Source organism: Lonchura striata, chromosome 19, assembly GCF_046129695.1.
Source record: "Lonchura striata isolate bLonStr1 chromosome 19, bLonStr1.mat, whole genome shotgun sequence".
Classification (NCBI taxonomy): domain Eukaryota; kingdom Metazoa; phylum Chordata; class Aves; order Passeriformes; family Estrildidae; genus Lonchura; species Lonchura striata.
Window position 1 is genome coordinate 5,139,921 of NC_134621.1, and position 27,868 is coordinate 5,167,788.

Consider the following 27,868-nt stretch of genomic DNA (forward strand, 5'->3'; position numbering starts at 1 on the left):
CCGTGTCTCCTCCTGGGCAGGGTGGAGTCGACGTGAACATCAGGAACACCTACAACCAGACAGCACTGGACATCGTCAACCAGTTCACCACCTCACACGCCAGCAAGGACATCAAGCAACTACTGAGAGGTGAGGTGGGGATGGCACTGAGAGGGATTTCTTCCCTCTGGGACCTGCCTGGGCTCCCAGTGCTCCTCCTGAGCAGCCTAAATCAGTGGCAGCATCCCAGTCCCCTCTCACATGTGCCCCCATCCTACATGTGGGGCTGTGTCTGGGGTTGAGGCCTTTCTGCAGTATTAATGTTTTCTTCTCTCCTCTCCGTGCTCTTGCTTTCTCCTTCTGCCCTCCCTGGACTCCTCTCTTTCCTCCCTATGCTCTGGCACCTTCTTTCTTTCTCTGTCCCTTGCCTTCAGAGGCATCAGGAATCCTGAAGGTCCGAGCTTTGAAGGATTTTTGGAACCTCCATGACCCAACCGCTCTCAACGTCCGAGCAGGAGATGTCATCACGGTGAGGCTGCTCTCTGCTCCCCAGCCCCCTGCCCCAGCATGGCCCTGGGTACCAGCCCCATCCCTCTTGTCCCACGGCAGGTCCTGGAGCAGCATCCAGATGGCCGATGGAAGGGACACATCCACGACGCTCAGAAAGGCACTGACCGGGTCGGCTACTTCCCCCCCTCCATTGCAGAAGTCATCAGCAAGCGGACAGGTCAGTGGCCATCCTGAGCATGCTGGAACAGTCCCCTGTGTGAAACCTTCCCAGCCTTCCCAGCACCTCCTGTCAGACAGGCCCTGCTAGCTAGGGGGGAAGGGAAGGACTCAGGGGTTGTCACCATGGTTGGGATACTGCTCTGGGGGTTGTGGCTCAGCTCTCCCCCCGTCCCTGCCTCCTGCATGAGCTCTGACCACGTGTGTTTTGTCTTTGAATGCAGGCATGGTTGTCCCCCGCGTGGCACCTGCGCAGCAGCGCCAGGGTCCCCCCGGGGCCCTCCCGGCCCCCCCTGGGGGGCTGCAGCACCTCCCCGACGAGTGTCCACACCCGGCAGCTCTGAGCGGCCCAGCAGCCTTTGGTCACCTCACCCTAACCCGGACAGCCCCAGGCCCTGACAGCTCAGGTCAGGGGAGCACCTGGGGAGGGAGAGGGGCTGGGGACCTTCTCCTGTTCCCAGCCCTGCCTGGGCAGGGGCACAGGGGGAGACTCTCTTTCCACCTCTCCATGGGGAAGCAGCATGATGAGGGGGAGCAGATGCAGGAAAAAAAGAATTTTGGGGAGCCCTTAGAGCAGCCCCTTCTCTCCCTGTGTCTCAGCCCTCTGTGTGTCCCTTGCCACCCAGGTCACCCTGTCTGTGTTGTGCATGCTGGGAGGCGGGAGGGAACTGATGCATTATCTGTGGCTGGAGGGATCTCGTGGGAACTCTGTGGCATCAGTGCGTTGGCACATGGGTCCTTGCTGGGGACCTCTGTGCCCTGTGTCACCCCCGATTCTGGGGAGCTGCTGACGGGCTCCCTACTTGCCCCAAGCAGCAGGAGACAGGAACAGCGTGGGCAGCGAGGGCAGCATCGGCAGCATCCGCAGCGCCGGCAGCGGCCAGAGCACCGAGGGCACCAATGGGCAGAGCACCAGCATCCTGATCGAGAATGCCAGGGTAGGCACCCTGCTCCCCTGTGCTGGCTCAGGCTGGAGATAGAGCCCCATGCCATTCCATGCCCGCTTCTAGCAAAGGAGGGGCTGCTGGAGTTGAGTATCCTACACCAAACACCTTCTTGCTGCCAGGGATCAGCAGGGACATGCTCGTGGGGAGACCCTAGTTGTTCCCCAAAGCACAGCTGGTCTTTTTGAGTGGAGCTGGAGGCTATGGTTGACATCACACAGTGTCTCCATCATATGCTGTGTTACCTGAGAGGATAATAGAAAGCATTGAGCCCAGTCCTGCCCAGATATTTTGCTGGGGCCAGCCTGTTGCTGGGTGAAGCTGTGACCAGCAGCCCAGCCTGGGGACCACCACTCTGTTCCTGGGGGTGTGACAAAGCTGGTCTCCAGAGATGGGTCCTTCCTCCGCTCATTCCTCCTCTTCCTCAGCCTCTGCCCTCCACTGGTGACAACCTCCAGCAACACCTTTTGGGATCAGAGCCACACAATGGGACCTCCCCAGCAGGTGAGGGCTGTTGCAACTCCATGGGGCCTTGGGGACAGCTGTCCTCACAGCCCTAGGGACTGTTCACTGTCCAAGTGCCCCTGTGACAGTTCTCTCTCCTTTCTGCCAGGGCCACAGGGCCTCCAGACCCCAGGAAGCTGTCCCCCTGGAGACAGGGTCTTCTCCCACCAATTCTTGCGTCCTGAGCAGCTCCTCGAGGGGAAGGTAACTGGATCCAGCTGGGCAGTGGTGTGCTGGGTGAGAGAGCCATGTTTGGGGCACTCAGCCCAGCTCTTACTGCGCCAGGGACACAGGGAACTGGGTCTTCAGGACACAAGTGGAGATCCTGTCACCTTGCCTGGAGCAGTCAGGTTCTTCCAGCCCCTGCAGCCACCGTCATGGGCTGTTCTGTGTCCCATCCTCTCCCCAGGATGCAGAAGCCATTTACAACTGGCTGCGTGAGTTCCAGCTGGAGTCGTACACCATCAACTTCCTCAACGCTGGCTACGATGTCCCCACCATCAGTCGCATGACCCCGGAGGTGAGGCAGGTCCTTCCCCACCCAGAGCTGCCAGCTGTGGGTACACACTGCCCCGAGCTCCCTGAGCCACTGCTGACCACGGCCCCACTCTGCTCCCCTTAGGATCTGACAGCCATCGGTGTGACCAAACCAGGCCACAGGAAAAAGATCTCTACAGAAATCGGGCAGCTCAGCATTGCTGAGTGGCTGCCCAACTACATCCCGGTGAGTCCCTGGCACTGAGGCTTTGGTCACCCCCTTTCTTCAGGTCTTTCCCAGAGCTCTCTGACCCCAGGATGAGACAGGATGGGGTCTCTAAATTAATAGCTTTGACTGCATTAAAGCAGTCAGAGACACCCTAAAAACAGTCTCCTGGGCAGGGAGGGGATGCTGAAGGTGCTGCCCATTCCTCAATGCTCATAGCAGTGGCTTCATGCTTTTTCCAGGCTGACCTGATGGACTGGCTCAGTGCCATTGGGTTGCCCCAGTACCACAAAAAGCTGGTGAACAACGGCTACGATTCCATCACCATCGTGACGGACCTGACATGGGAGGACCTGCAAGAGATTGGCATCAACAAACTGGGTGAGTCCCTCCTGCCATGCTGCAGTGGCCCAGGGCAGCCAAATTTCCCACCCAGGTCCCCACGCCCCGTTCTCCCTCAGGCTGGGAGGTGCAGGCATGTCCTGAGCACCCGGAAAGGGCAGTTCCTGGCTGTCCCTAAGAACTCTCCTTGGCCAGCTGGAGCTGGGCCCAGCTAGGTAGATGCCAGCAGTAATTTGTCTCCTCCCATAGGCAGGGTTTAGATAAACCTGAGGCTTTTGCCCCATGTGTGACATAACTACCACTCTTCTTGCACTGGAAACAGGCCTTGGGGGTTGGAGCTGACCCAATGTCCCTTTCTTTCCTGCAGGCCACCAGAAGAAGATCATGTTGGCTGTCAAGAAGCTCAGAGACCTCCGCAAAAGCCTCAACCAAGCAGAAGCAACTCTGGCAAGACGCAAAATCCCCGGTTCCCTGGACATTGTCACCATTGAGTCACTGGAAAACGGGGAGTGCCAGTCCCCACACACGCTCAAAATGACAACCTTCCAGGACAGTGAGCTCAGCTATGAGCTCCAGACAGCCATGTCCAACAGCTGCCACGACACACTCGGCATCAAGAGCAGCCAGGGAATGTCCCGGAGCCAGGAGAGCATCGGGGTGCGGTCGCGGGGCTCGGGGCACTCGCAGGACAACGTGCTGTCCCGGCGCCTCTCCAGCCCCTCGCAGGAGAGCCTGGGCAGCGGCGAGAGCAGCAGCAGCAGTGGGCAGTCCTGTGCACCCCCCCGCAGCAAGGAGAGCCCTGCCAGCCTGCTGGGCCGGCCCAGCCCCGAGCCCTGTGGGAAGCTCGTGTCTCCCGAGGGGCTGAATGGCTTTGCCAACAGCGGTGGCGGTGGGGGCAGCCCTCTCAAGGAGAGGAACCTGCCCGAAGGCACGGATCAGTATGCCCGGCCCGTGGCTCAGAAAGGAGCTGGGACTCCAGCGGTCACTCCCTGTACTCCTCCCCAGACTCCTAGCAAGGGAACAGCCCCATATGTCTTCATGTACCCACACGTCTCCTTGAAATCCCCAACGGCCCCGTCCGTCCTGGGAGCAGAGCAGCCCAAGGCTCTAGCACACCCATACCCTTCCATCTCCCCTGGACAGAAGAGCAGCCTGCAGACGTCAGCCCAAAAAGGCTTCTCCTACCTGCACAGCCAGTGTGGCCCCACAGAGCCACCCACCACAGCCCCCACGACTGGGGAGCATCACAACGGAGGCGAAGGCTTGAAACACAAGAAGCGCTCACACAGCCTGAACCGCTACGCGCTGTCGGACGGGGAGCACGAGGAGGAGGAGGGTGCCCCCAGCAGCACCCTGGGCTCCTACGCCACGCTGACGCGGCGGCCGGGCCGCAGCCAGATGCCGCGGGCCTGTCTGCAGGCGGAGGCCAAGGTGACCCGCAGCCAGTCCTTCGCCATCCGGGCCAAGCGCAAGGGCCCGCCGCCGCCGCCTCCCAAGCGCCTCAGCTCCGTGTCCAGTGCCCTCGCTGCCGAGGCAGACGCTGAGCAGCCCCCCAGCCCCGAGCGGCAGCCCACAGCCCCTCAAGACGTGGCTGATGCAGGTGCCACCCCTAGTGATGCTGGCCGCGGCAGGACAGTGAAGAGCCTGGCGGCTGCCCTGGAGGGAACACCAGGTGTGAGTCCTTCCAAGCCCCTCCTGGCCCCAAAACCACTGCACCTGACTCAGGACTGTCTCCCCCGGGCAGATGTGGGTGAGGGGTCCCACGACGGCAGTGATGCCAGCAGTGCCACTCTTCCCAATGGCAGCAGGGACCCCTTTGAGAGCAGCAAGCCACGGAGACGGACAGTGAGTGAGCCCAGCGCTCCCATGACAGAGGTGGCTGCACAGGGTGAGCAGGAGGATGCCTGCTCAGACACAGAGGAGGAGGCTAAGCCAGGCGTCTCCTCTTCATCGTCCCAAAACAGCTCCAGTGAGTGCATCCCCTTTGCAGAAGAAGGCAATTTAACCATCAAACAGCGGCCAAAGCCCAGTGGGCATTCCAAGGCTGATGCGGCCGTGCTGGACATGGAGCCTGGTTCCCAGCCAGCAGAGCCCCAGGGCTCCACTGGGAAGGAGCCAGTGGCCCCCTCTGTCACCAAGGAGCCACCCGTGCTGGAGTTCAACCTCACCGAGTCGGACACTGTGAAGCGCCGGCCGCGCTTCAGGGAGCGGGAGCCGCTGCAGGCGGTGCTGAAGGCGTTCAGCATGGCAGGGCAGGCAGAGGCGGGGGGCACCCCCACACCCCAGTATGCCCAGGCTCAAGCCGTGAGCATCGCAGGCCCCGCCGCCCCGGCACCACGGCCCACGCTGGCTGGGGATGCCTTTGACGATGACAGTGTGGAGTTCAGGATTGCTGAGATAGAGAAAAGCATCTTGTCGCTGGAGAAAGGGATGAAGAAGGCCCCAAGCCCCACCAAAGCCCCCAGCCCCACAGAGCTGGTCGGCACGGCTGTGGTGAGGACACCCATTTCAGGTATGGGGGTTTGTGGAGCTATCGCCAAGGTGGCAGTGGGGCTCCCTCCCATGTTGGTGTGGGAGGTGAGGACCTGTGTCACCACCTACCACGAGTCCTCTTCCTTTGCAGATGTCCCTGCCAAGCACACCTCTGTGGCATCCACCAAGCTTGTCTTCTCTGGACCCAAGACCATCTACCAGCAGGTCCTGCAGCCCTCCCGCCACACTGTTGCTCCCTGGGCGGCCACCGAGGTGGTGCCAGATGTGATCGGGTCCCTGCCCAGTCCCGGATCACTGGCACTGGAAACAGGCAGCAAGGTATCAGCAAAGCCTTTGGCACCTGCCCCGGGGGCCACCCTGGCCCAGCAGCGGCTGGAGCAGACCAACTCCAGCCTAGCTGCCACGCTGCAGGCGGCCGAGAAGAAGATCACAGTGGAGGAAGTGGAGAGGTGAGGGAAATGCCGGGGCTGAGCCTCTTGAGGTGGGGTTGGGAAGGTCCTAGAGAGGGCAGGAGAAAGGCTGTGCACGGGCATGTCGTACCTGCACCACACAGGTCACACATGCTCAAGCCCAGCTCTGTGCTGAGCTCCTGCTGCTGGGTTGGGTCCAGCCTGGCCAAACCTTCCCCATCAGCACCTGCAGCCTTTCAGCAGTGCTTTGACTCTCTCCCTTTCCTCCCCAGCCACCCTGGGACCGTGCACTCAGCCAAGAACATCTTGGAAGACATCAGCAACATGTTTGATGACCTGGCCGACCAGCTGGATGCAATGCTGGACTGAGGCTTGCTCCCTCCTTCCCCTCCCCGCCCCTGGCTGCTCCACCAGTGCCCCTCGTGATGGGGGAAGAGTGGATCCAGCACCAAGCGGTGCCTGCAGGTCTCTCCAGCTGTCTTCCCTCCTCACACTTTGCACTGTGGCTGGGAACAAAGCTGCCCTCCTTGCCCACCCTTGGCTCCGTGTCACATGTGACAGTGTGGCCTTGGGCCAGTTTCCGAGGGGTCAGGCATTTCCCACCAGACTGACAGCAGGAGGAGAGCCCAGAGGGGCTGCACATGCAGTCCTGGAGGCCACGGAGAAGCCGTTGCTTCCTTACACAGAGCTGAGGAGCCTCCACAAGGGACCTTTCTCTTTCCCTACTGCATTGTCGAGTCCTGCATCTTATTATTTATCCCCTGCCAACAATGTGTCACAGGAGAGACCTCCCCGGGCAGCCGCGGAGCTGGCGATTCACTGTGCAGCCACAGCCCCGGCCAGGCCTGACAGCAGCTAAAAGAAGACAGGGCTTGTTGCAATTTGGCAGCTTGTGGAGCGAGAAGGAACCTTTCTGCTTTATTTGCCGCTTTTCCAAACGCGTCAGCATCGGGCAGCGTGGAATCCAAGTGGATGGAAATCCCTCCAGTGGGACCCACAGACCCCTCAAGATGGGGCTGGCACAGCCTGCAGAGCAGCGGATGCTCCGCCACGGCCGTGCTGGACGTGTGAGCCTTCCTGCCCCTTCCCAGAGTGATGAGGATGGTCATGGCAGTGCCAAAAACCTGGGAATTTGGGCCAGTCCGTCTGGATCATGCTGCTCAATGGCGTTTGCCCTCTGCCAACACAGTGCCTACGCAAACCCCCACCCTGGTCCTTCCAGAGTGCAGCAGCAGCATGATTAATGCTTTTTAAATTCTTTTCTCTCCTCCCTTACCCCTTTTTTGGGGAGAAAACAGTCCCTTTTCCCAGTGCCCCTCCCTGCAGGGAGCTGGTGGCACAAACCCTGCCGTGAGCACTGTTCATCAGTAGCGGTGTTTGGGACATGATCCTTCCCCGTGGCTCCGCAGCCCAGCGGGGCAGCTGACCCCGGCTGCTCCGGGGAATTCGGCTCAGGAGCAGCTCCCTCGCGATCCAGCCCGGCCACAGCCCGTGGCTGCAGAGGGGAACAGCACTGAGAGCTCTCTGCATCGCTCCCAGACAGATTTCTCTCACAGGATCTGCTCAGTAGTGCATGGCTAAATATGTCCAAGAGCCCCGAACTTGGCTCGCGCTCGGCATGCCAAGCAAATGAAAACATCAGAGCACCAGAAGGGAACCGAAGATTGTGCTGAAATGCCATTTGCTACAAAAATTCCAAACAAAGGGGAAGAAAATTCCATGTATTTCCCTTTTCTTAAAAAAAAAAAAGAAAAGAAAAATCACCAATGCAGATCCAAACTGGAGGGGGAGAAGGTGGCTGAGAAGGCTGTTGCTTCCCAATCCTGTTGGGAGTTTGCAGCTGGATTGGACTGTTTGCAGCCCCTTGTGCTGTTGGATGGGAAGGGGAGCAAAGCCCACCTGAACATTCCTGAGGGTCTCTCTGCTCATGAGGGCTGGGCAGGCAAGAGGTGCCAGCCTGGTTTCTGCACTGAAAAGCAAAGACAACAAGCCCTGAAAAAACCTAAAATCCCATTGTTGTCTGGGATTTGAGGTCAGTGTGAGGCAGCTAAGACACTTCTTCCCTGGCTGTGATTTCTGTCCCATACTGAGTACATCCACTGCCTGTGGCTGAGTGCCACATCATGGACATGATGATTTCAAATAGCTACAACCAGTGACTCTTTTTATAAAGAGGTTCAAAGAACCCTTTAAAACTGATTTTTAATCTCACGAGTCAACCTGGGACAAGCCCAGGTTTTGGGTTTTTTTTCAATGTTGATAAACTGTAAATGTTTTTTTTTAAAAGGCCAATGTATATATTTTAAATGTGATTTATTCTATATATTTACTAACCAGAACTGCAAGTCTTGGGTCAGGGATAAGAGGACACTGCGGTGGAGCTGCCGCTGTCTGAGCCACCTGAGGGCAGCACAACGCTGCTCTCATTGTCAATAAGGGAACTAAACATTTGATTTTGCAGAAGAATGCTTATTTTTTGAGCTCTAGATCTCTATTTTGAAGCTACTGTATGGTGTGTAAGTTATGTACACTGCAACTGGGACTAACTGACCCCAGCTGCACCTGCTCCGTGCAGCAAGACAGTGAGGGGAAAAAATAGCCCATGCAATCACCAGACTGACAACAGATTTTAAACCATCTGCTCTGTTTGTGTTAATCATGTGTTTTGTTTTCCACTAACATCCATTAAGACTAAATCCTATTAAACAGTGGGGTATATTTTACCCTTTTCATAGTTTTGCCTAGTTGTGTCCTTTGTGTAAAATAAGACAAACTTGTCTCCTACTGCTTCAAGTCCATTGAGGATCAGCTTTATCCTGTCCCTTGAGTGCTCCAGGGTTTCTTAGATATTCTCCCCTGGTGAGTCCCAGTCACCTCCAGTGATAATGTTCAGTCTCACCACCACGACAGCAAGGTGCTGACCATACTGGTGTCCCACTGTCCCAGTGCCCAGCTCTGCCCACCTCCACCATCCCCCTTTGCCAGGCAGAGCACTCCTCCTTCCTCCTGCCTGCTAAAAGTGTGGCCACTCTTAGCCCAGTGCCTGCTTTGCTCAGGACAAGCAGCCCAAGCCTCCTTATCCCACCACTACTTGTCTCCAGTGCTCCCAGTGCCTCTTCCAGCTGACCCCAACCTTTCACGCATCCAGAGGGATTCAAACCGTGCCTCCAGCCTCGACTGAAGCAGTGCCTGGGATCCAGGAAACCACCAGGTAAGCAAACTTACTTTGTAGGAAGAGGCTTTCAGAGATGGACAGATTTACCCAAAGCTGAGCAGAAACTGGGAAAAAGGCCAGAACTGGATCCCAGGAGCATCAAGCTCTCAGGCTGTGTTCGTACAACAGGAAAATCACACCCTGTGACCCCAGCAGCCACAGACGTTTTTACCTCCTTCCTTTGCTGGGTGCAAACTCGTTCCCAACTCTTGGGTGTGTTATCCAAGACAATCATTTATTGCCATTCATATACTGGATGCTTGTGGGTCTAGGTTTGTATCTTTTTTTTTTTCTTTTTTATACAATTTACAAGTTTTAATACAAATGAAATATTTTTACATACATCCCAAAAAATTTAATATAAAATATACAGCATTTAAAAACATCTTGATGTAGGAAATTTCCTCCTGAAGCCATGCACTCTGACCCTTAGACACTTCGATAGCTGAGGGAAGGGTGGCACTGGCAAGACCATCCTAAAGGGTCCATTCATACACTTTAGCTCCCTCCAAGTCTAGCTGGGGAAGGAGGATGCAGAAAATAAACATTTGTGATCACGCAGAGGAAGAAACCCTGAAGGTGCCTCCTCTAGAGGAAGGTGTGGTCAGCAGGAAGCCCTGGAATCTGCTGCTTTTTAACACCTACAACAGTTCATGGCACAGGACAAGAGCTGAGGTGTGGGTGGGGGGAAAGCTGGGACAGCAGTGAGCAGCTCTGTGCTGCCTCTGACTCCAGCTCAGCTTGGCCACAGAGGAGATCGTATCCCACTTGTGATCCAACCCCAGTGTCAGGAAGGAAAGTGGCTTCTCAGGGGCCAGGTGTCACGGATCTGGAGCTGGCATTTAGTGAACTGAGGCTGAGGAAGGTGCAGCTTGTTCTCCCTGAGCCCTGCAGGTGCCAGGGGAGTGAGCCAGTCCAGCCTGGCTGGCAAAGGTGGGCAGACACTTGTGGTGCTGGGGAGGAACCCTGTGCTTCACCAGGGAGCTGCTGGCTCCCTATCCTGTGCAATTCTGCCAGCATGGGATCTCCACATCTGCCCCCAGCTGGAGGAACTAGGGCCAGGGCTTGGAACACCCCCAGGTGCCCCCCTCCAGCATCCTCAGTGTGTCCCCAGAGCTCAGGGGTTGGCTGTACCCAGCTCTGCTCCTCTACCAGCCCCACAGCAGGGTGAGGGTATTGCTTAGAGACACTCAGCCGTGTCCATGCTCTCTGGTTATGCTGAAAAGTGAGGAAGACAAGGTGGAGCAGCAGGGCAGAGCTTGGGGGTTCCAGCCAGCTCCCTGCCTCCCCAGGAGGGATCAGCTGCCACTTGTTAATCTCAGGTACCAAAGAGGAAGTAACAGCCAAATATTGTAGTGTTAATGTTGGGACCAAAAACAGAGCCAGGATTTACCAGCTTTAGTCAGTGTTTAGAACTAGAGTCAACATCTCCATGACCTCCAAATATTCTGGTAGCCAACCTTGTGTGCTCCTGTGTGGCCCTTGGCTGTCAGCCCACAACAGGACCAGTGCTCTCAGTACAGATGGGGTCTGGTCAGAGCTCAGGAGCTTGTGTGCTGCCCTGGGGCAGATCATGGTTTGCCACAGCCCTCAGGGGAGGGTCCCCCCAGGCAAACAAAGAGTAGATGTTGCCCAGGGAGGTTGTGGCTGCCTCATCCCTGTAATTGTTAAAGGTCAGGCTAGACAGGGCTTGGAGCACCCTGGGATAGAGGAAGGTGTCCCTGCCCATGGCAGGGGGTGGAACAAGATAAGCTTTAAGGCCCCTTCCAACCCAAACCATTCTGTGGTTCTGTGTGAAGCCGTTAGCACAGAGGGGAGAGACTTCCCAGCACTATCACAGACAGACATGATTGGGTGGGGTTCCCTGTGCCTTAGAGAGCAAGAACTGGATGCAGCTCAATCCTGGATTGGGAAATAAGCCATTCACCAGCTCTGTATTAGGCACAACTGCAAGTTGTAGATATCCTGCCTGGAAAGACATCCCCTCCCCTCCAAGGCAGGATAGTCAGGGTTCAGGCTTTATCTTGAGCTGTGGTTTTCTCAAGTAGGCACATTACTGAAGCAGAAGAGCAGTTCAGATCACAAACAGGAGAACAGCTATAACACCTCTCTGCGGGTTGGTAAAGAACATAAAAGCTGGTTGAACAGGGCTGCATGAAGACAAGCTGTGCTGGCTCCCTGCAGGCAGGCGGAGCTGCCCTCCCTCTGCACCGGAACAGAGGATCACAGGCAGCTTTTCCTAAAGCCCTGTCTCATCCATCCTCTGACACAGCCAGCACATGGCTGTGACAACGACACTAGAGGGCAGGGCTGGCCCAGCCTGGCTGTTCAGAGACCCTTTCCCATTGTCCCCTCGGGAATGTGAGCTCCCAGCACTCTGGGGACTGCAAGAGGGATGGCTCCTTTGCCCAGACACAGGGCAGGGAGGCGGGGAGGGCATGCACACATGGAGAGCAGGCTGAAGTGGAAAACCAAAACGGGTTTCAATAGAGATCTCCTGCTTCAGCAGCCCTACTGGTCCCAGCTTCTCCTGCCAGGCCCAGGAAACCCATCTGTTCACAAAGAGGAAAGGAGCTGCTTCATTTTAGCATCACCATGATACTAACAAATACCTCCAGTAATAAATAAATAAAGGAAGAGCAGCCTGAACAGGCATCAGAGCTGGCAGATTCCTGTGAGGGTACCTGGTAGGCTGGGAAGGGGCTGCATACCTGTGGGGGGATCCCTGCCTGGGGCCCCGGGAAGGTGCAGATGTAGTTTTGCCAGGAGGCTGTCTGGTTTGCATGTGTGATGGAAAATTCCCTGAGCCTTTGGTGCAGCCACTCTCCCAGTGGCTGTTTGGCCCTGGCTCCAGAGAACTTGAGCTGGGTGCTTTTAAAATGGAGAATTCATCCCCAGTTTGGTTTCAAACTGCAACTTCTGCCTCTTTTGGTAACGGACACGGACCCTGGAGAAGAAGAAAAGAAGAGTATGCAGAGGGATGAAAGGTAAGACTGTTCCACTGCCATTCCTGAGATGCTAGCTCCAAGAAGCAGGGCAGCCCCTGGCTTGCACCCTGTGGTAGCCTGTGAGGGGAATCAAATCCAGAGAGCAACCCATGGTCTCAGTCCTACCCCATCCAGCTAAATCCCATCTCCAGGGACCAGACACAGCACAGAAAGGTCCAGAAACCCTTCACAGGAACTGAGGTGGTGTCTCTATCCCCATCAGTGTTCCCTGCAATCCCCGCTCTTCCTCCCCAGCCCATTTCCTGAATCAATGTTCATTAGTGTTGACTCCCAGCTCTGGCTGTTCCCTGTGCTGGGAAGAACAGCCAGCCACTTTGCCTGCTACTCATTCTTGGCTTCAGCCACTTCCCGTGAAAACGAGTCCCACAGTCCAGGCTCTGTGTGAAGACACATTTCCTCTGCTGTGATTCAATGCCTCTCTGTCCTCATGGGACAAGATGGAGAGAACAGCCCTCCCCAGTTTCATACTGGTGTTGCATAGACCTTGGCTGTCTCCCTCCCTCTGGTTTGAGATAAGGAAATTTTGTTCTCCCTTCCTGCTCCCAATCACTGCCACTGCCCTTCTCTGACCCTCCTTCCTCCCCTGCGCTTCCTCCCTGGGAGGTGGAACGTGGGCCTGCACACAACAGCCAGGTGATTTACACAATGCAGTCAGCTTTTCCTTTTTGTTCCCCACCCTGTTCCCAGGGCATCATTATTTTTTGCAGCTCAAGGCCAGCCTAGAGGGAGGCTTCAGCCTTTCTCCCCATCTTTCCTACAACCCCCATACCTGATTTCATGCAGCTTGACAATCTCATTGATGATAACCACAAGGACCAAGGAAAGAAAACCCAGGAGCCATGCGACTGGAGAGATGGAGACGTGGTTAAAGGTCAAAGAAGAGTTGAGGTTTTCCCAGAGTTTCAGGTCCAGCACAGTCTGTGCCACTTGCCCCAGCACTCTAAGATTAAGAACAGACACAGCAAATCTCAGCACACCTGACAAGCTTCCCAGGACCTGCAGATTGGTGTTCAGGCCCAAATTAAACACTCACAACAGAGACCCTTCACCCGTTCAGCAATGGAGATCAAGTGCCATGTACTTGATTCTCCTCAGCACCAGGACACTGGTGCTGGAGTGGGCCCAGGCCCACCTTCCCAGGGGCTGTGGGTACTCACACAACAGCCACAGTGAGCGTCCACCAGCGGTTGGAGAGGGGGCTCTTCTTCCACAGGGGCTTGGTGCGATGGACGTGGGTGATGGATATGAACACTGCAGAGAAAAGGGGATTACTTAGCATCACACACAGATACAGCACTTTACAGGGTACATCCACACCTGTTACTCCTAAGGGATATGGGATTCATGTCCCTGGAACCAGGCTACCATTTAGAGGTCTTTCAGACCAGGATCCTCACAGCAATTCCAAGTCCCTGGAATGCAGGCTGGGGTAGTGCAGTGGTTGAACTGCACACAATTATTCACTGATTCAACTGTGAGGTTGATTCACAGCCTGGGAGCTAAAACAGAGCAGGCAAAGGTCTGGGGACTGGGACAGGGGTGGGTGTGCCCTTGTTCCAGGGCTGCAACAGAGGAAAGCTCCAGCCCAGAGATTTAGCCAGAGACCCAGCGCTGTCTGTACAGGACCGAGCACTTGCTCAGCTTTTATTTGGGCTCTTCCAAACACCTGCCAGGCAAAGCACCCCTGCCTTGCCTTGGTAGTTTGAGAGACACAAAAGTACAACAACCCACTCTCTCCAAAGATGGAGACCAAATCAGGAAGCATTTCTGAACACCTGCACATTTCAATAGACAGTGCTCTGCCCAGTACTATGGGACATCACAGACAGGGAGCTGAGACCCTTCAGTGTTGTCAGGGAGCTGCTAGACCTACCCTGACAAGCAACAGGTGCAGGTGATGAGGATCAGCCAGGAGCTGGCACCACCCTCCCCAGGGTTTAAAAAGGCATCCAGCTCTCAAACACAGCTGCATCAGTCCCCTTTGTGGGAAGGCAATGGGGTACCTTGCAGAATAGCAGCAGGGATATAACCACTTTTGAAGCAGGGAATATTTTTGGAGAGTATCACATGCTGCTACTAACTTTCAAGAAGGCAAAAGGGATTTGGCTCTTCTAGTGAGACTGGACAGAACCAGCACTTCACCAGACTGGTAGGAAGTAGAGTCATTTCTGAGGGTGTTGTCTTTAATCTGCCAGGGTAATGTTTAGTGAGACAGGGGGATCTGTGCCTGTGCTGTGAAGCCACTGCAGTGTCTTCTTCTATCAGGGAGTTTGTGCTCTGGCGTCGGAGGCAAAGAAAGAGACAGAGGATGCAAGCCTTTCCCCAGAGCAGGGAATGGGGTTCTGGGAACACGGACTTACCTGTGTGTAAAACAATCAGGCCAGCTGTGAGCTTCTGGGCTACCAGGAGAGCATTGGAAAATGTCCCAAACCAGTCAGGAGCACCATAAGCATTACTAGTGAATGAAAGGACACAGGAAAGTTAACAGTGGACACTTAACTGACCTGTTCCCACCAGGACCATGTACTCCTTTAACAGCTGAGGAATCTGTGTGTGAGCTCAGGCTGTCCTAGTACAAGGAGGTGACAGTGGGCAATGATGTAGCTGTCAAGGCTACAGCCCTGGTGGGTCATGGAAGAGGCTGAAGCTTGTTAGAGGACTGGAATCAGTCCTCCTTGGAAAGGGCAGGAGCAGTAGGGATGTATGTGCTAGGCCCAGCTCCTCACCTGTGCAGCATGATGGAGGAGCAGACTGTGAGGTTGAGGCTGGTCGTGTTCACCCCTTTACAGGACTCATGCAGGGTGAACCCAAAGCAGATGAGGCAGGAGCAGATGGTCAGGCTGAATTTCAGCAGGAAGCAGAGCAGGAAATAGTGCTGAGTCTGTGAATAAGGGAGAGGAAAGAGGATGACATGGGTACGTCATTGGTACAACCTCCTCCCCATGGACCATCAGAGAATCAGTGGCTGCAAAAGACAATCTGTAGTACAGATGAGATGCTGCACTGAGGATCTGCCCTCTGGGCATCCTGCAACAGGAGATTCCCTCCCTGGCTCATGCCATGGATCAATTTACTGAGTGAGCTAGGAAGGCACAGGGCCTCAGCTATGCATCAACACTGGGACAAAACTGAAGAGAAAAATGTGTGGACAATTTAAATCTGAGGGGCCACCTACCTTCTTGGGAATGGAAGTCAAGTTTTTTCCTGTTGCCATGGTCATGATGGAGCTGTGGGGAGGCTTGCCCAGGAGCGAGATACTGGAGGAAGGTAAGTTAAGTGTCTCAGTAATGTGTTCAGGCACCAGAGCTATTGTACTTTTATCTAACATTTGAACCCAAATAACCTACTCAGACTGCTTGAAGCATTGGCACTTATCTTTACATATGCAGTAAAAGATGTTATTCATGGCAGGTGCAGACAGAGAGAGAAGTGACTTCCAAATGTATAAGGGAGAAAAAAAACACCTGTGGTATCTTGGCCTCTACCTGACACCCCAGACTTTCCATCACACAAGGCAGGGGTTAACAGAGCAGCACACAAATGCTCCTGTCACTGTTTCAAAGCACCTCGTCAAAGCAGGTGCTTGGAATAATTCTTGCAGACTTCTTAGCATGCTGTGGGTGAAGTCAGCTTTCTTTCAGTATGGACACAGTGAGGCTGAGGGAGTGCTCTGTGCATCCTGTGGGGAGTGGGAGGAGATTCCACCCTGACAGACTCACCTGAGCAGTGGGTAGCAGAAACAGGAGAGCCACACAATGTCTGTGGTACTGAGGATGGGGGGCAGCTGCACCAGGCAGGAGAGGAACTGGACAGAAACAACCCAGAGTGAAGAGCATGAGCAGTGCTAGGACAGACTTGTTACCCAAATCGCTGCTGTCTTCCCTGAAACCCTGGGATGAACTAGTAACTGGGCTGCCACTGCACAGCCCCTCCACATGTTCCTGTGGCAGGAACTGCAGGGGATGCTATTCTCCAGGGAAAAAGGATTTGAAGGTAAATGTATGAGGATCAGGGAGAGGGGGCAGCACAGGCTGAGATCACCAAGTCTCCATCTATAACTTCCCCAAACACACTGTGTAAGCCTCACTGAAGGCCATGTTTCTCCCTCGAGGCTGCCCCACTGCAGCCACCCATATCCATGTGAGCCCTCGTGTCCTCTGAGCTAAACACTGTCCCCAGCCAGGCCAGGACTCACCTGAATGACAACCAAGGTCAGCTGGCATTGCAGCAGGAAGAGGAAACACTTGCGGATCCCATAGGTTGCATGCCTGGCCTGGAAGGAAGCACAAGCCCTGAGAGCCCTGCTGGGAGCAGCTACCAGCCAAGAGCAGATACTGGCAGGCAGGGGCAGAACATGTGGCCTGCAGGGGAAGTGGGAGGGGAGAGGATCTGGACACACTGAAAGCAAAAAGGGAAGGTCTCTTGCCTACATGAAGAGGTTCTGAAGGAAAGGCAGGATTTAGCCAAGGGGTAAGTTTGTTTAAATTCCTGGATTTTCTGGGGTTATGCTCCTCCTTAACACTGTATTGTTGCCTGGCTAGGCATCTCTCAAAATTATACTTCATCCAGATGAATATTCATGTTCTGTTGCCACAAGGCACCATTTCCAATCCATTCCCTCTACTTTGGACCAGCAGGGCCAGGCAGGAAGTTTTTCCCTCTTGTGTTTCCTGGACAAAAGCTCCTGCTGGCAGCACTGTGGGCACCTCAAGCAGAATGCTGGTGTGAGCTCCTGGCTCTGCTCCTTGCAGAGGGGAGAGGGGATTGCTTGGCTCACCTGCTCTATGAGCCTGATGATGCTGGTGCTCTCTTCTTGGCGGAAGGACATGGAGCAGGGCAGGCTGTTGAGCTGCCCTGAGAGCTGCAGCGGGGTGAGCTCCTCAGAGCCATTGCTCAGAGTGGTGCTGGTGGCATAGCCAAAGGTCTCCCAGGAGCAGCGGGATGGGTAGAGAGGGTCCAGGGCTATACTGCAAGGACAACACAGGGGTGCTGGTGAAAGGCCTCATCCCAGAAAGGAAACTGTCTCACTGCAGTCCAGCTTGGAAGGTCACTCTGTGTTATACCATGCTCTGTATAACTTGCTCTCTTATTGCCCTGAACTATAACATGAAATTAGGATCAATCTCCCTAGAGTTTCAGTTATTCACAGAGAAATAATGAACATATTTGGGTTTGTGGCACAAGGTCAACAAATTGGCTGATCCATGGGTGCTTCCATCTTTCACCCAATGGGAAGCATCTGTAATGGCATTTGGGGCACAACAGTCCAGCATGTAAGAGAGCTATCTTCCTTTCAGACATGGAAATACCTCTGTGTCAAGGGCCTTAAACAGACATCCCCATCCAATCCCCCCAAATCTCCCTCTTGTAGACAAATGCAGCTAAAAATGGACAGAGCAATTGTGAGCACCTCCCTGCAGAAGCCACAGGTGTGGTGTCACCCATGGCTGGGTACTTGCTAAGATGAAGGCAAAGTCAGCTGGAGGAGGAATAGACCCTGCCCCACCTGATATCACTCTGCAGGAAGAGGCAGCTGTTCCGAAGGTTGGCAGAGCTTCCCAGACAGCAGGTCACTTCCCCATACTCTTGCATGATCTTAATCATCTCACACATGGCTGCAAAGGAACAGAAGGAGCAATAATGTGTTACATCATGATGCACATAAAAATGCAGTGTTTCACACCCTTTCCAATCTGGATAACAAACAGATCCTTTAAAACTGCCCCATCTGATACTCACGACTGTGTACATTGAGGTCCACAGTAAAAGCACACGATTAGATAGTTAATTAACTGCAGACTAGGTGCTCTAGGTACCTGACACTGCAGGAATTATCTGTGGTTCACAGAACTATGACCCAGAGATTTGCATTTCCAGCACACCTCTTTCAGACCAGAGCTGTAAGGTATAGCCTGGGTGCATAAAACAGCTTCAGCATCTAATGCTCTTGTTAGAAAACAGCAGAAATGAAATAAATCTAAATAATTCAAACTGAAAATAAACACAGTTTTTCAAACTCAGCAGCACATCACTAGTGTTGTTGCAAGTCTAAAGGAAGGGAGGGAATGTAACAAACCACTGCAAAAGTAGTGCCACATTTAGCCATACTCAGAGCCCAGTTCCTGCACTCCCACGCACCACCACTTCTACCTACCAATATGTTTATTGACATCCCTGGGACCTCTAAGTCAAAGCTGCTGTCTGATCTGATTTTAATTCTGTAGCTCCATGCACAGTGCTCTGTGTATACATGGATTTTCCAGGCATGCTCCAGGCAAAAAAACCCCAAGCCTCCTCTCTGCAGAATCTCTTGTAAACACCTTCATTAAATGCCCGGTGCACAAAGACACAGGGAGGGGTTGGATCAAATGGGGAGCTGTCACTTCTGTCAGAGAGAGGAAATTTGGACACTTAAACATGAAGGCAGACTGGACTGTGATTGACATGCTGGAAACTGTGACCAGAGGTACTAAAATGGCAAATCATAATGATGCTCCACACTTACTGGAGATTTGGCAGTTATTTGCCAGTTGAGCACTCAGCCCCTTTCTTTAAGTAATACCTCAGAGAGAGAGAAATGTTGTCCTTTCTGTTTCCTGCAATCAAAAACTGCAAAGCAGCAGAAGGTGCTAACAGTAGCTGCCAAGGAAAAATTCTTCTGGGAAGTGATTGCTGAGTTATAGAAGAGTTGTGAGCAGAGACCAAAGTCTCCTGGTACACTGATAACACTTATTTAATGAAAGACAGTAGCATTTTAGATGTTTGCTTTTGTGACTCTTATGAATGCACGTTGAAAGGAGTGGTTCTCAGCCCAACTCAGCAGCTGGACAACAGCTGCACTAAAATTCAGTTAACACCTGGCTCCCCACAGGTAGCAACAGAGGGTAATTAATATCAATATGCCCTTCTACATTACTGGAAGGTATCCCCTTCCCTTCACCTATGTCCACACTTGGATGAGCCACACCAAGGAGCTGGGAAGGGATTCATGGACAGGAATAGGAAAGGCCACTTACTCTCTGGGGTGCAGTCTGTGAACAGGGGCACCAGCAAAGGCACGTTGTCAATGTTCTGGAGGTGAGGTCTCACCTGGTGGATCCCCCGGGGGAGTTTGGCCTGAAAAAGGACAGATTAAGCAGGGAGTGTGAGAGAGGCATTTCAGAGGGAACTGCTGAAATGAGAATGATGATTCCTAGAACTATGCAACTCAAAGATCAGACACAAATTCATGTTCCAGCAGACAGAACTGCCTTTCCCAAGCCACTGCCAAAAGTTCTGATAAAGTTCTACACTGACCTGCCAAGCTGCCTGTACTTGTCCTCAGGGTTTGTAAGGTCAGTGTGACAAACCTATTCTCAAGGATTTCTAAGGACTTTTTGCCAGTGTGGAGAATCTAGTCAGACACATCTGCAGTCTTCTAGCAACTGGATCTATTTCAATTGCAGCCACATCAACCTGCAGCAAGGCAAGAAGGGTTCTTGCCTTCTAAAACCAGGCCTAAAAGATTTTTTTTTTATCTGTATCTCTGATCTTCATGTAACCTCTGCTGAATGTGTGTGAGGTCTTTCTGAAGCAGGAAGGGCTTGTCATGCACTGTGACCACTGGGCAGCACCAGGTTGTGGCTCATAGCTGGAGGAGAGAGTGTTTCTTCTGTCTGCATGGAAAGTGGGGATGCTCCCACTCCCTGCCCAGCCCATGAGACCCAGAGGAACTGAGACGCAGCTCTCAAGGTTACCCCATGTGTGGTAACCTCCACTCCTATACTCCAAAGCAAAGAGCTGTTCAGCAAAAGCAACTGAGAGAATCCCAAATTTCCCAGGTTTTAGATACCAGGCTCAAAGAGGGTGAGAAAAATCAGGGGTCCCAATGGAAACCAATCTGCTTCGAAGAGGAATTTCCTCTGAGGTGACACTCCTGCCCATGACAACAGCAGGAGGTGTACAGGGAGAGAGGCCCTCACCCTGTTACAGTCCTCCAGGAAGCTGGGGATATCACTGTCTGTTGGCTGGAAGCTGATGAGATCCGAGTGCCCCTCCTCTTCCATCAGCAGAAGCCCCTCCACATCATCTCGGGAAACTGGAGCAGAGAGAAGTAGCATAAACAACAATCACAAACCTGCCTCTGCCACCCCTGTGCCACCCATGTGGGACATGCACGTGGCGCTGCAGAAGCCAGGAAACGTGAAGCCTGATTTTCTGGGCTAGCAACACTCAGATCTCCCACTCAGTCATATAAAATGCAGTATTTTTAGATGACTAATCTGTTCAGAGGTAGATATGTAAGCCTAGTCTCTGCTCTTTTGAGACATGATACTTTATCTGTTCTGCTGTCCTTCTAGGGAAAGAGAATAAAGAAATCCCAGCTGAAGTAAGAAAACAAAGAGTAATGCACAGGCAAGGGATCTTCAGTGGCTTGACCAGGGCCCCAACAAAAACCAGAAGCACTCATGAGCACATAAATTCATGGCAGTTGATGCACAGAAGGATGTCTGTTTCCAAAAACTTGATACTGGCTGGCTAGAAAGGCTATAAATGTAAAGTGATGTCACTTATGCACCCCAGGCCCATCCTGAGTTTTGTGCTCAAAGCTCTGACAGATCAAGTGTCTGATTTGGACACAGGAACCTATGAATGGGTTTAAAAGAACCACCCAGGAAACACATGGCATCCAGAGTGGCCAAGGCACAGTTCTCACCCTGATGGAGGTCATCGTGCAGGGAGCCAGCATGGCTGGGGCTGGATGGGGGGATCTCTGAGCCAGGCACATCACCATTGGGTGTTAAGGATATGTGGCAATTCCAGCCAGTCTCTAGACCCATTTTCTCAGCAAACACCTGTGGGTAAGCAGACAAAGGGCTTTAGAGTGGCTGCCCAGGCCAGAGCACTGCAGACTGATGCCATACTGGAGCACAGGTACCTTCTGGACTCATTAGTGTGCTGAATCAGATTAACCTTAGATTGCACTGAAGCTAAACTCTCCAGTCAGACAACCAGGGGCCATGCAAGGTCAGGGGGTTCAGCAAAGACAGCTTACCTTGCTTTTGAGCTCATCTTCCAGGGAGAAGTAGACAAAACGAATGCAGGCATTGACCAATCCATCAATGAGGCGGACAATGTCAAGGCGGGCCTGATACTGAGATGAGACCATTCCCATGAAGATCTGTCCACTCAGAGCCTGGATACAGTCTTCCTTCTCCATCACTTCCCCAATCCCTTCTTCAGGCATGCAAACAACACGCAGTCCCATTGAGATATGAGGGGCCACGTGTGCATCAGACAAAGGACACGTGGTGAGGAGGCCACGAGGGTGACACCCAAGGACATGGTATCCAGACACAAAAATGTGCAGGAACGCAAACACAGGAGGAAAGATGAAGAGACATCCATTTGTCCCAGCATATCCAGTCACAGAAGTGGTTTCAGGACATGCCCACGTAGGAGACCAAGAACACAAGTGGGAAACAGCAAGCGTGAAAAGGAAAAAGATAAAACAGAAGGCAGGGATCAGTCACAAGGAATTTTGGTAAAAAGGTCAAGGATGCATGCATTTAAAACACATCCTACTGTGCCTAAACAACATGGTAAGTCTAGCTGAGGCACAGTGGCATCAGAGCACGAGGGGCTGATGCAAAGGAACTGAATCATGTTCCCTGCAAACACTTCCAAAAAGCCTGCAAAGGCTCTTTGACAGGGTTCCTTCACCATCACCACATCAGTCTATGATGAGTGGGAGCTGGATGCAGCATGAAGAACAAAATAATACAACACTTCATACAGTTGAAGGTTTGCCACAGGTGGGACTCAAAGTATTTCTAAAACAGTCACAACTGTTCCTAGCTGTTGGAAACCCCACTAGTCACATTTTACAGAATGGGAGACCAAGGCAGAAAGAAGTTAAGACTGGTTTTCCAAAGGAGCCTCCTGGATTTATGTAATGGTATGTCCTTCTTTCTCAGTTTCCATTGCTTTCTGAAGGACATATACATGTCACGTTCATCTAGTGGGAATCAGTTCCTTCAGTACAGCAACAAAATCTATCAAGAATAGTAGTTGCATAGCACTATATATTTCAATCCTTTGAAAATCCCATCACATATGATTTCCATAAAATCAGACAAATAGCAAAACAAGTACTGAAATACCCAGAAGTCTTGACTCACTGTAACCTACTTTAGAAACAGACTTCCCACAGGGAGAAGAATTTCTCTGTAAGCTTCAATAACTTAACTAGAAATACCCCTACCAGCTGCCACATCATTACTTCCTCCAAAAATTCAGAAACTCATCCTTCCAAATTTCCATCTGCTACTCCAAATAACAATGCTCTTACAGCTCTAGACTGATCAGATCCAGTCCCTGGGCCAGCAGCAGACCTGGTTGCAGGCTCACATACCATCTGAGCTCCAGCTGTTCCTGCGGCTGCTCTGTTTGATGGGAGTGGTCCCGGGGAGGTCGCAGCAGGTGAAGATCGCGCTCTGCCCCGGCACCTGCAGCAGCTCGATGCACTTGCCATTGAGCTGGGAGGACAAGGCACAGTGCATCGGCTTGTATGCAAAGGCAGAGCAGTACCCTGACAGGCAGGCTCGCTGGTAGAAATCCAGCACCTTCTTCCTATGTGGAAAAGGGAAAAAACAGGCAAAGTTAGCAAAAGTTTCTGACAATACAGAAATGCTGTAGTTAGATGTATTTGGAAAAACATCTTCCACAAAAAGTGATTAGAAAGTCTGAAGAAGCCTTTCCCTACTGCTTCTGCATTCTCCAAGCTGCTGGTACTGCAGGGCAGCAAGAACACATATTCCAACAGGAGCAGTGGTGAATGTTTCTGTTTGCTCATCAGATTGATGGGTATGAACACAGAGCTCTTCAAATACACTTATTAATATAATATGCTCTATATGGCTGCCAGATGACCCCAAGAAAGTTCATCGCATGACAGCAGAAGCTTAATTCATTTGACATAATTTATCTGTAGGGATATAAACACCAAAGAGGGAATGGACAACTCTGACAACAGGATCTACGGCAGAGATAGTTGCAGGAGCAGACTTTTCTCTTATCCCCTTTCAGAGTCTGGGTCCCAGGAGCTGTATTTAGTCAATATTCAGTCACTGAAATAAGGTAAAGTTCCTTCTCTAAGCTGAATTCACAAAGGTAACAAATTAGACTATACATCAGATTTTAAATTTGCTTGTAACATGATCAATAGTCCAAAAATGATAAGTGGCAGTTTTCTCCACACTCGAGGATAAGCAGATTTATAGGAACAATGTGAAAAGGCAGTGAAACTAAACATTACTGGTCTGCTGTGCTAAGAGGAACAGCAATTCAGCTGTAGATGAAAATGCAGCACACATTGTCAGATACTGCAGCAGGACTCCAAGAGTGTGATGCATTGTGTGGACTGGTTCAGGCACAATTGATCATTTTGCATTTTATGTAAGACAACACATTTTTCTTGAAAAGCAACAAAAAATTCTCTGCCACCAGCATGACCTGATTACAATTCAGTCTGACTGCACAGTGCATTCAGAATCAACTCACAAGAGGACAATATCCCAACAGATACAGTAAGAAGTGGCTGATCTTCCAGTCCAACTGAATGCTTGTTGCTGTCTAATCTCTTACATGCTATGATAACAATTAATTACAAGCAGAGATGGCTCATGTTCATAACCTACTTGAAGCCCTTAAAAAGCTTAACAAGCATCACAAAAAAAATTTTAAGAGTGACCAGGTTCCCTCCACATTTTATCTGCAGCTCCTGAATGCCCCAAATGGGAAAGCTGCCCACCTGTCAGAGCCAGAGAGGGGGTAGATATCTGTACCATCCCAAAAGTCAGTGCAGGCCTCAAGGATGATGTCAGCTGTCCCATGAGAAAACATCTGCTCAGTGCCTGAAGTGTAGGAGAACAATGAGTCAGCATCACATATACAGCTCCCAGGAAGAGCATATCACACCAACTGCTCCCTTATTTGTTAAAATTTGAGTGGTCCCACAAAATGCTTTGATGCATTCCAGATATCCCCTTTGCCTCTGCTGAAAGTCTTCAGTTTCCATCAAGAAATTTTTCAGGATCGATGATGCACCTGCAACTTTGTGTAATTGTGGGTTTAAAGAAGGCTGTGATAAAATATGAGCCATGTAGTCCCTTCCTATTCCCTTACCCTGCTCCTATAAAGGTGGGATATTATCTTGCTTCTGCATCCCACAGAGTAGAAAAGAAATTCTTTTGTGCCTCTCATCATGAAAGTACAAGCAGTAGTGATGAGCCCACGGGGATCAAAGTCTGCCTATGCTGCAAAGTACATTCATTTTTAGGCCAGACGTGGAACTAAAGGGTGAGAGCTATTCTTGAACACTTTTCATTCAAGTAGCAGAGGATAATTTGACAGTGCGACCTGCCAGATAACAGCCTGTTTCACATTTTCACCCTGAAAATGTGCTAAATCAGGATGGGTCAAAAGTTCAATATAAGAGACTCTAAAAATGTTGTCTTTAGGGAAGAACTGAAAATCAACGGACACCACAGCTTGTCCTGGTTTTCTTTCTCCCCCTATTTTAGTTTTTAATACAGACTCAAAATCTCTTATTCCCTCTTGTAGTCAGAGGTGTCAAAAAGTTTTTCTCAGAGGTGTGTGACATCCCTGATGCAGGTCTCAGGCACGGGACACAAGTTCAGGGACAAGGGGCTGTCTCCCCTCCACACCTCCTGCTCCCTCTCATTTTTATCAACCCATTAACATTTCCTGCACGTAGAGTCTCCCTTCCCTCCTCCAGCTGCTCTGTGACTTTGCCCCCAGTAGCTTCAAAGCTGAGCTAATTTAAAAAAAAAAATCCACCAAAAAAAAAACCACTGCCAAGAAAAATGAGCCCAAAGGCTTCTTGCAGGCATTGTTGCTGACTGCTAATGCTCACACTGGCTGGTGAAACCCAGTGCCAATAATATCCCCTCAACACAAACCAGCCAGAGACATTCAGGAACACCGGAGGATTTTCCAAATCATAGCAACTCTCTGCTTTTGCTATAAATAGTCATCACAAGCCAAGTTTATCAGCATAACAAACCTCCAAGACGAATAAGAGCTGTGTATGAAAGAAGGAGCCTGTCTCAGGGACACAAAAGAGCATTTGTGCAGAGCTCTGGTTAATTTTATTGTATAAACACCTAATCCTTCCCACCTTGCTCCTAAGGTCACATAGTCCTTGCTCAGAAAGAGGGAACAAGAGATGTTTATCCATGCAAAACCTAAGTCCTGGACACAGAGCAAGAGCTTGCAATGACCACAGATGTACCCACGTTCATGCCTGTCTGCAACTGCAATCCATTTCCCATCAATTCCCACCAGAATCCCACACCACAGCCCTGCTAAGAGGAAAGTGGCAGTGACTGCAGACAGTATAAACTGCAAGGAGTTCACTGAGCTGTCCTTGCCAGTAAAATGAGCTCAGCCTTTTCCCTTCCCAAATCATGAACTCTCAGGCCAGGATTTCTCTGGCAAAAGGGGGGAAAAAACTAATGAATAGGGCAGGGGGTACGACCAGCCATTCACGGCTGCTGGGACTCATTGGGAAGAATCAAACTGCTCCAGCTGAGCCAATGAACAGATCAAAAGGAATGGAGCAGGGCAGCTCCAGCAAAGGAAGACAGAGATGGTATCGAGCCATTTTCCTCAGTGGAAGACATCGTGAGCACCTCATTTCCATGTGGTTACTATGGATCTGGGATGAACACTGCCAGATGGTGAGACACATATTTCAATAGAACAGTAAAGGAACATACAGAAAAGCTGCCTCCTATTTCTGCTACAGCTGTAGAATTTATGTATCTTGCTTTGACTGCAGCATGTCATGGAAGTGGGTGGATTCCAAGATTTATCCACAAATAATGTGTGGAGAGAGGTAAGTTATGATCATCTGGTCTGACTTCTGCATAAACAGAGCCATTTGACTTCACCCAATGTTATCTGAACAATCCAGTATTTCTGGTTCTGAAATGGCAGTATTTTAGGAAATTTCAAGGGACAGGACTATTGTGTGAAAGGCGTTCCAATGGTTAACCAAACCCAACTGGCAAAATTCCTCTTAGAATTTACTCTAGACAGTATAATCCAGGTCACACCTATTTGTCTGAGCTCCAGGCTCTAACATAAACCGTTTAAAATTGAGGATAAGGAGTTGAAATGAGGCAACATTAAAGGTTTTTTCTCTACACTAAAAATCTCAGCATCAAAACAATTTCTACTTACAAAGGCAAGATAGTAGCAATCAGAACACATGAAAAAGCTCCTCCCCAGATACAGACAAAAATTTAAGAAGTGGGTGAGAAAAGACAATTTAACCTGGCAAAACTCTGGCCAGCAAAATGATCATATTTCAGATTCAATATTGAACATATGTCAGCTCTAGAAAGCCAAGTTCAGTCAATTTAAGGAATTACAGAGAGACTAAGAGCTCTGACAGGCAAGCTGTTAAATCTTTCTGAGGTGCTTTAAGACCTCAGCCAGCTGTACATCCTTTTCATCCTAGCCCATTCCTATGAGAGAAGGAAGGCATAGAAAGAGTGGAGAAATCTGCTTGACTTCAGGTTTATATTCATGGTCACTGTGAGTTTGCATGGGAGTTTTGTGATTTCTTATTAGTATGCAATATAGGAGTGTGTAATGTAATACACTAGACATCTCACAAAGATATTGGTTTAGGATTTATCAGAAGGATGAGCATTATTAACTAAAACCCAGAGTGACATTCAGCCCTGTGCAGTATGAGTTTCACTACCATCATGAAGCCTATTAAAAACTCAATAAACCCATACCATACTCTGCACCGACATTTCTTCACAGAAAACAGGTTTACTATGTGCTATCTAAAATATTTTTTTCTAATTATTTTGATCCTGGAGTGAATCAAGGCTGGGAAGAATTCCCCCCCTCAGAATACCACAGATGGTCACTGAGGTTTGTTAATCATATCTGCACTGGCCATGGGCAGAACAGGGGCATCACTCCACAGGGACTCCAGGCTCTTCCAGCCTGACATTTTCTGGGCTCTCTGAGGAAATCTCCCCCTGTGCCAAGTGGGTGCCCAGAGAAAGAGGCAGCCTTACTGGTAGTGGTGTCCTTCACAAACAGATTAATCATGTGGCTCAGGGGGGGTCTCCTCTTGGTGATGGATGAAAGCTTCCCCAGGATGGTTTCCTTCACCATCTCATCACTTGGCAAGCGGTACAAAGCCAAATAGTTCTCCTGCTTGAAAAGATCTTTAGCACCTGGTGTGAAACCTGAAAGATGAATACAAGGAGGAGGAAAATCAGACTCTAATCAATGCAAAAGAAAGATCCCTTCTGATGCTGTGCCACCCACTTTGCCTGTGATCATTCTGACACCTCCCCAGCAACTGGTAGGTGAGCTGTGCTCACTATTCATCTATGTAAATATGGCTCAAGATCTAGGATAAAAATAATCAAAAGTGTAGTAATCCAAAGATTAGTAATTACAGTGTTCATATGCTCTTGTTTACTGATGAGAGTAATTGTGACATCACAGGA

The 27,868-nt window shown here is 51.2% G+C and overlaps 2 protein-coding genes across 4 annotated transcripts in view; one reads left to right on the forward strand and one right to left on the reverse strand.

Moving 5' to 3' along the window:
- The window catches only part of CASKIN2 (CASK interacting protein 2), a 33,138-nt gene extending 24,303 nt beyond the window's left edge, over positions 1–8,835 (forward strand). The window contains exons 9-21 of the mRNA XM_021554335.2: positions 21–129; positions 414–508; positions 589–706; positions 930–1,112; positions 1,522–1,643; positions 2,078–2,153; positions 2,263–2,357; positions 2,563–2,673; positions 2,776–2,877; positions 3,099–3,237; positions 3,566–5,710; positions 5,822–6,140; positions 6,374–8,835. Coding sequence (XP_021410010.2) covers positions 21–129; positions 414–508; positions 589–706; positions 930–1,112; positions 1,522–1,643; positions 2,078–2,153; positions 2,263–2,357; positions 2,563–2,673; positions 2,776–2,877; positions 3,099–3,237; positions 3,566–5,710; positions 5,822–6,140; positions 6,374–6,470 — 3,711 coding nt within the window. The 3' untranslated portion in view covers positions 6,471–8,835. The remainder of the gene's footprint in view (positions 1–20; positions 130–413; positions 509–588; positions 707–929; positions 1,113–1,521; positions 1,644–2,077; positions 2,154–2,262; positions 2,358–2,562; positions 2,674–2,775; positions 2,878–3,098; positions 3,238–3,565; positions 5,711–5,821; positions 6,141–6,373) is intronic.
- Positions 8,836–9,529: 694 nt separating this feature from the next.
- Positions 9,530–27,868, reverse strand: part of LOC110484040 (transmembrane protein 94) — a 37,435-nt gene continuing 19,096 nt past the window's right edge. For 2 of the 3 annotated variants that reach the window (XM_021554377.3, XM_077787354.1), the window contains 17 exons: positions 27,428–27,601; positions 24,115–24,217; positions 22,717–22,934; positions 21,358–21,539; positions 21,019–21,157; positions 20,285–20,400; positions 19,340–19,439; positions 17,830–17,938; positions 17,101–17,290; positions 16,519–16,596; positions 16,043–16,128; positions 15,499–15,580; positions 15,050–15,204; positions 14,684–14,778; positions 13,481–13,574; positions 13,093–13,263; positions 9,530–12,262 (listed from right to left, as the gene is read on the reverse strand). In XM_021554377.3, the coding sequence (XP_021410052.2) occupies positions 12,190–12,262; positions 13,093–13,263; positions 13,481–13,574; positions 14,684–14,778; positions 15,050–15,204; positions 15,499–15,580; positions 16,043–16,128; positions 16,519–16,596; positions 17,101–17,290; positions 17,830–17,938; positions 19,340–19,439; positions 20,285–20,400; positions 21,019–21,157; positions 21,358–21,539; positions 22,717–22,934; positions 24,115–24,217; positions 27,428–27,601 (2,165 nt within the window). In that variant the 3' untranslated portion in view covers positions 9,530–12,189. The remainder of the gene's footprint in view (positions 12,263–13,092; positions 13,264–13,480; positions 13,575–14,683; positions 14,779–15,049; positions 15,205–15,498; positions 15,581–16,042; positions 16,129–16,518; positions 16,597–17,100; positions 17,291–17,829; positions 17,939–19,339; positions 19,440–20,284; positions 20,401–21,018; positions 21,158–21,357; positions 21,540–22,716; positions 22,935–24,114; positions 24,218–27,427; positions 27,602–27,868) is intronic. The other variant, XM_021554384.3, reaches the window with a different exon arrangement.